Here is an 8051-nt window from a genome sequence, read left to right on the forward strand (position 1 = left end):
CCAGTGGGCGGTGTATACTGCAGAGGAGGAGCTAGTGTCAGCAGCATACACCCACGGTCCTGTGTCCCCCAATGTGGCGATGGAGAAAAGGTCATTGAGCTAGATAAAAAAAAATGTGTTTAAATGCAGAACAATAAATAAAGCAGAAAAAGAGAAAAGCAGTTTTTATTGTACTAAACTGCAGTATGACTAAGAACTGATGTAATATATGTTTAGGTAAAAGTACATGGCTATATAACAGCAATTCTAATAGAGAAGGAAGTTGAAAAATGTGGATTGCATGTTACAAATGTATGTTTTTCCATAATTGCTCACTTTTCTTTCCTCTCGTTTGCACTTCTCAGGACCAACAGACACTCGTGCACTCAAGGAGATGGCACACCCTCAATGATAATTTAGGTGCTCACAAAAGAGACAAGCACCGGCAAACAAGTAAATTCACGCTGATTGTTGAATGGCTGCACACGTTTGCACTGAACAATGATTGGGACCCTTAACTGTGTAAAAAAAAATCATTAGATCAACCAACTGCCTCATATAAAAGTCCCTTAAAACGAATGTCGTCAGAAAATGCAGACAATAACTGAGCTCAGCCAGAGTTGACGGCTCGAGCCGCTGCGTTCATTTATTGGCCATGATATCAGCCCTGCAGACAATAACGGACATTGGGAACAGTGGTAAACACTCTGGACCGGGGAACGGCACGTCAGGAACAGTTTGTTTTCAGAATACACAAAAACCTGGTTAAAAAAAATTGGTAATTTTCCAACGTCACGTTTCCTTTAAGTGGCTTTCTATTCAAACTTGTCTTTTCAATGTTTGTCCTGTGAATGGGGCAATGTGAAGCACACCGGTAATTGTTACTGAAACCCCGACACATCCACGCAGCTCCTCCGATTCATTGCTCCCTGCTTTAATTCTAAACCTCTGTGTTAATAGGGATTAATAGCAAACAAGTCAGCACATACAGAAAAATCCTAATGTAATAATAAACAGCTGGTAAATGCAATCACCTAACACAACAGAACAGTGACATCACAACATCTCCGCATTATAAATACTGTACATAACTGATATAATTCACAGTCCATTGCTAAGAACTATTTACTGAGCATCAAAAAACGTCATCAGAGCGTTCTGGTCATAATTATCCAAAATCTCCAGTAACAGTGGCACCTTGGATTTCACATTGGTGCCCTTGAATTTGAACTTGTCAATGAAGAGGTCAGTTATCATGCCTATAAAACAAAAGGAGACAACCATATAAATACACTCCTACCCCATAGTCATGCGGCTTCTTTATCCACAAATTAATGATATGAGTAGAACAAAGCATCTTGGTGAACTAAACTGATAACACAACTATTATTGGATAAGAAATCTGCATCGAAACGTAAATGACTTAATCACACAAAGTAACAGTTGCTATGTGTGCGAAAACCAGCGATTAACGTTACCTGGGATTCTATGTTGTAATCTATGGCAGTTACTTCTGGATTAGGTAAATAAGGAGATTATTAAAATTGGTGTTTATTAATTGGTTAATCTGTATTTCTATTAGATCAGCATCTTTACTGACAAGACCTATTATATGATTAGGCCCCGTTCACACGTCCCTGTTTCCGGTACGTGCCATATCATTTTTCCTATGTACACCCATTATAACCACCTGTCCAATACAAAATTACCAACACCATGGCGTGATGTCAGCTATGTTTTTGGACAATTCACAGCTGACATCGACCCCAAATCCCATTAACCCGATTGCCACCGCACCATGGTATCGGGAAGAGCAAAGGTGAAGCACCAGAATTGGCGTATCTAATGTGCTGCGGGCTGGTATTTTTAGGCTGGGAAGGACCCAATAACTATGGACCTTCCCAGCCTGATAAATCAGCTCACAGCCATCTACTTTACCATTTATTTATTTATAGTAAGCAACAACGCAAGTCACTAATGACATGTCTTGCGGTTATCCATCTACCCCATATCCATCCATCTACCCCATATCCATCCATCTACCCCATATCCATCCATCTACCCCATATCCATCCATCTACCCCATATCCATCCACCTACCCCATATCCATCCATCTACCCCATATCCATCCACCTACCCCATATCCATCCACCTACCCCATATCCATCCACCTACCCCATATCCATCCACCTACCCCATATCCATCCACCTACCCCATATCCATCCACCTACCCCATATCCATCCATCTACCCCATATCCATCCATCTACCCCATATCCATCCATCTACCCCATATCCATCCATCTACCCCATATCCATCCATCTACCCCATATCCATCCACCTACCCCATATCCATCCACCTACCCCATATCCATCCACCTACCCCATATCCATCCACCTACCCCATATCCATCTACCCCATATTCATCCACCTACCCCATATCCATCCATCTACCCCATATCCATCCATCTACCCCTTATCCATCCATCTACCCCATATCTATCCATCTACCCCATATTCATCCACCTACCCCATATCCATCCACCTACCCCATATCCATCCACCTACCCCATATCCATCCATCTACCCCATATCCATCCATCTACCCCATATCCATCCATCTACCCCATATCCATCCATCTACCCCATATCCATCCATCTACCCCATATCCATCCACCTACCCCATATCCATCCACCTACCCCATATCCATCCACCTACCCCATATCCATCCACCTACCCCATATCCATCCACCTACCCCATATCCATCTACCCCATATTCATCCACCTACCCCATATCCATCCATCTACCCCATATCCATCCATCTACCCCTTATCCATCCATCTACCCCATATCTATCCATCTACCCCATATTCATCCATCTACCCCATATCCATCCATCTACCCCATATCCATCCATCTACCCCATATCCATCCATCTACCCCATATCCATCCATCTACCCTATATCCATCCATCTACCCCATATCCATCCACCTACCCCATATCCATCCACCTACCCCATATCCATCTACCCCATATTCATCCACCTACCCCATATCCATCCATCTACCCCATATCTATCCATCTACCCCATATTCATCCACCTACCCCATATCCATCCACCTACCCCATATCCATCCATCTACCCCATATTCATCCACCTACCCCATATCCATCCATCTACCCCATATCCATCCATCTACCCCATATCCATCCATCTACCCCATATCCATCCATCCACCCCATATCCATCCATCTACCCCATATCCATCCATCTACCCCATATCCATCCATCTACCCCTTATCCATCCATCTACCCCATATCTATCCATCCACCCCATATTCATCCATCTACCCCATATCCATCCATCTACCCCATATCCATCCATCTACCCCATATCCATCCATCCACCCCATATCCATCCATCTACCCCATATCCATCCATCTACCCCATATCCATCCATCTACCCCATATCCATCCATCTACCCCATATCCATCCATCTACCCCATATCCATCCATCTACCCCTTATCCATCCATCTACCCCATATCTATCCATCCACCCCATATCTATATATTTTGCATATCTATATATTTGCAAATCTTTAACCCCTAAACATCTGTAATTTCTATCCTGCATTCTATTCCAGTATGTGCCACACGGATGACGCACACGTACACATGAACACGGATAACACAGATACTGGTTTTTCCAGTACCAGCAAAATCAGGAGGTGTGAATGGGGCCTATGGCTGTGACAAAAAGTAAGACCTGAGACGAACATCAATAAGGACTGTGAACGAGCTGCTGCCATCGAACTTCCTGAAAGCCATGTAAATCAGCATCTGACATTTCTGAATCTAAAAGGTTTCACGCATAAAGCTCCCAACCTTAAAAGGCAACTATTGTTTGCAAACAGTTTTATGATGTCGCTGATCAGTGGGGGGGCTAGATCATTAGACCCCCACTGATTGCTCATAAGACTCCTCAGAAGCGCACAGCTCCAGCATGAGCTGCGAATACAGAGCAATGTACGGACTCGATAGTGAAAATATGGGTCCGTTCCCCAAACTCTGAACAAAGCAGGGGATGGGCCCCAAGGTTGCACCATGATTTACCAAGAATGATTACTCTTGTATTAAACCCTTTTTGGACATGTGCTCCCCCACTCCCATCAGCCACAGGTGATTTTAAGTAGTTAGCTGGTCCATTCCTGCCCCATAAATTGGAGGCTTTTTTTTGCCCAGGAGAGGTGATATCAGGACAGGGACCCAACTTTTGAAGGACACCTTGATGTGGCAGTTGGGCTCACATATATTGGCCATCTATGCTCTTAGTACCTTCTTTTTTACTGTAATTTGCATAGCAATTTTGCAGATGAATATTTTATATATACATTAAATAGCGCTTTTTCTCTTTTTCCCCCCCATTTTCTATGGCAGTTATGCAGTTTCAATGTTCTACAGCAGTGGTCCCCAACTCCAGGCCTCGAGGGCCGCCAACAGTGCAGGTTTTCAGGATTTCCTTAGTATTGCACAGGGGTTGGAATCATCACCTGTGCAGATGATCACATTACCACCGATGCAATACTAAAGAAATCCTGAAAACCTGCACTGTTGGCGGCCCTCGAGGCCTGGAGTTGGGGACCCCTGTTCTACAGTATTCATTCTTGGTAATTCACGGTGCAACCTTTATTGTTTTTCAAGTTATATGCTTTTTTTTGTTTGGCACCTGTTCACACTAGTTTGGATGTGCTGGTCTTTTTCTCTATTTGCTTTATTGAGCCTGTGCACTGTTCGCTTCAGAGAGCTGCTTTGAGCGGTTGTGGGGGTCTCAGGATCCAGATCTCCAATGATTAGCAACACTTTGCGGCCTCTGTAACATATTAGGGTATGTGCACACATTGCAGATTCCATTGCGGATTTTTCCACGTGGATTCTGCAGAATCCGCAGATAAAATGACCTGCGCTTTACCTGCGGGTTTTCTGTGGATTTCGCCTGCGTTATTACACCTACGGATTCCTATAATGGAATAGGTGTAAAACGCTGTGGAATCTGCACAAAGAATTGACATGCTGCGGAAAATAAACCGCTGCGTTTCTGCGCGGAATTTTCTGCAGCATGTACACAGTTGATTTGGCTTTCCATAAGTTTACATAGTACTGTATACCGCATGGAAAACTGCTGTTGATCCGCAGGGCCAAATCTACAACGTGTGCACATACCCTTAAAGAGAATCTGTTACCAGGTTTTTACTATCCCTTCTGAGAGGAGTTTAGCGTAGAGGCAAAGACCATAAATCCAGCTACAGTAGGTACGGAAAGTATTCAAACCCCTTTAACCCCTTAGTGACAGAGCCAATTTGGTACTTAATGACCGAGCCAATTTTTGCAATTCTGACCGCTGTCACTTTATGAGGTTATAACTCTGGAACGCTTGAACGGATCCCGCTGATTCTGAGACTGTTTTTTCGTGACATATTGTACTTCATGTTAGTGGTAACATTTCTTCGATATTACTTGCGATTATTTATGAAAAAACGGAAATATGGCGAAAATTTTTTAAATTTTGCAATTTTCAAACTTTGTATTTTTATGCCCTTAAATCAGAGAGCTATGTCATGAAAAATAGTTAATAAATAACATTTCCCACATGTCTACTTTACATCAGCACAATTTTGGAAACAAAATTTTTTTTTGTTAGGGAGTTATAAGGGTTAAAAGTTGACCAGCAATTTCTCATTTTTACAACACCATTTTTTTTTAGGGACCACATCACATTTGAAGTCATTTTGAGGGGTCTATATGATAGAAAATACCCAAGTGTGACATCATTCTAAAAACTACACCCCTCAAGGTGCTCAAAGCCACATTCAAGAAGTTTATTAACCCTTTACGTGCTTCACAGGAACTGAAACAATGTGGAAGGAAAAAATGAACATTTAACTTTTTTTTGCAAACATCTTAATTCAGAACCATTTTTTTTATTTTCACAAGTGTAAAAACAGAAATGTAACCATAAATTTTGTTATGCAATTTCTCCTGAATACGCCAATACCCCATATGTGGGGGTAAACCACTTTTTGGGCGCACCGCAGAACTTAGAAGTGAAGGAGCGCCGTTTGACTTTTTCAATGCAGAATTGGCTGGAATTGAGATTGGACGCCATGTCGCGTTTGGAGAGCCCCTGATGTGCCTTAACAGTAGAAACCCCCCACAAGTGACACCATTTTGGAAACTAGACCCCTTAAGGAACTTATCTAGATGTGTGGTGAGCACTTTGAACCCCCATGTGCTTCACAGAAGTTTACAACGTAGAGCCGTGGAAAAAAAAAAAAAAAAAAAAAAAAATCGCATTTTTTCTACAAAAATGATCTTTTTGCCCACAAATTTTTATTTTCACAAGGATAACAGGAGAAATTAGACCACTAAAGTTGCTGTGCAATTTCTCCTGAGTACGTCGATACCCAATATGTGGGGGTAAACCACTGTTTGGGCGCACCGCAGAGCTTGGAAGAGAAAGAGTGCCGTTTTACCTTTTCAATGTAGAATTGGCTGGAATTGAGATCGGACGCCATGTCGCGTTTGGAGAGCCCCTGATGTGCCTAAACAGTAGAAATCCCCCACAAGTGACCCCATTTTGGAAACTAGACCCCCATGGAACTTATCTAGATGTGTGGTGAGAACTTTGAATGCCCAAGTGCTTCACAGAAGTTTATAATGCAGAGTTGTGAAAATAAAAAATATTTTTTTTTCCACAAAAAAGATTTTTTTAGCCCCCAAGTTTTTATTTTCACAAGGGTAACAAGAGAAATTGGACCCCAAAAGTTGTTGTCCAATTTGTTCTGAGTATGCTGGTACCCCATATGTGGGGGTAAACCACTGTTTGGGCGCACGGCAGAGCTCGGAAGAAAGGAGCGCCGTTTTGGAATGCAGACTTAGATAGAATGGTCTGTGGGCGTTATGTTGCGTTTGCAGAGCCCCTGATGTACCTAAACAGTAGTAACCCCCCACAAGTGACCCTGTTTTGGAAACTAGACCCCCCAAGGAACTTATATAGATGTGTGGTGAGAACTTTGAATGCCCAAGTGCTTCACAGAAGTTTATAATGCAGAGTCATAAAAAAAAAATATATATTTTTCCACAAAAAGGATTTTGTAGCCCCCAAGTTTTTATTTTCACAAGGGTAACAAGAGAAATTGGACCCCAGAAGTTGTTGTCCAATTTATCCCGAGTATGCTGATGCCCCATATGTGGGGGTAACCCACTGTTTGGGCGCACGGCAGAGCTCAGAAGGGAGGGAGCACCATTTGACTTTTTGAGCGCAAAATTGGCTATAGTGTTTGGAAACCCCCTGATGTAACTAAACAGTGGAAACCCCCCAATTCTAGCTCCAACCCTAACCCCAACACACCCCTAACCCTAATCCCAACCTGATCCATAATCCTAATCACTAACCCTAACCATAATCACAACCCTTACCCCAAAACAACCCTAATGTCAACCCTAACCATAACCCTAATCAAAACCCTAAATCCAACACACCCCTAATCCTAATCTCAACCCTAACCTCGAACCTAACCCTAATCCCAATACACCCCTAATCACAACCCTAACCTTAACCCTAATCCCAAACCTAACCCTAATCCCAAGCATAACCCTAATGCCAACCCTAACCCTAATACCAACCCTAATCCAAACCCTAACCCTAATCCCAACTCTAACCCTAACTTTAGCCCCAACCCTAGCCCTAACTTTAGCCCCAACCCTAACCCTAAGGCTACTTTCACACTTGTGTTGTTTGGCATCCGTCGCAATCCGTCGTTTTGGACAAGAAACGGATCCTGCAAATGTGCCCGCAGGATGCGTTTTTTTGCCCATAGACTTGTATTGCCGACGGATCGTGACGGATGGCCACACGTCGCGTCCGTCGTGCACTGGATCAGTGTTTTGGTGGACCGTCAGCAGAAAAAAACGTTCAATGTAACTTTTTTTGTACGTCACATCCGCCATTTCTGACCGCGCATGCGTGGCCGTAACTCCGCCCCCTCCTCCCCAGGACATA

At 43.1% G+C, this 8051-nt stretch overlaps 1 protein-coding gene across 3 annotated transcripts in view; it reads right to left on the bottom strand.

The window, feature by feature from the left end:
* Positions 1-594: 594 nt before the first annotated feature.
* BBS7 (Bardet-Biedl syndrome 7) overlaps positions 595-8051 on the bottom strand; it is a 101545-nt gene continuing 94088 nt past the window's right edge. For all 3 annotated transcript variants that reach the window (XM_069743887.1, XM_069743889.1, XM_069743888.1), the window contains exon 20: positions 595-1238. In XM_069743887.1, the coding sequence (XP_069599988.1) occupies positions 1105-1238 (134 nt within the window). In that variant the 3' untranslated portion in view covers positions 595-1104. The remainder of the gene's footprint in view (positions 1239-8051) is intronic.

The sequence above is a fragment of the Ranitomeya imitator genome, chromosome 1, assembly GCF_032444005.1.
Source record: "Ranitomeya imitator isolate aRanImi1 chromosome 1, aRanImi1.pri, whole genome shotgun sequence".
NCBI lineage: Eukaryota > Metazoa > Chordata > Amphibia > Anura > Dendrobatidae > Ranitomeya > Ranitomeya imitator.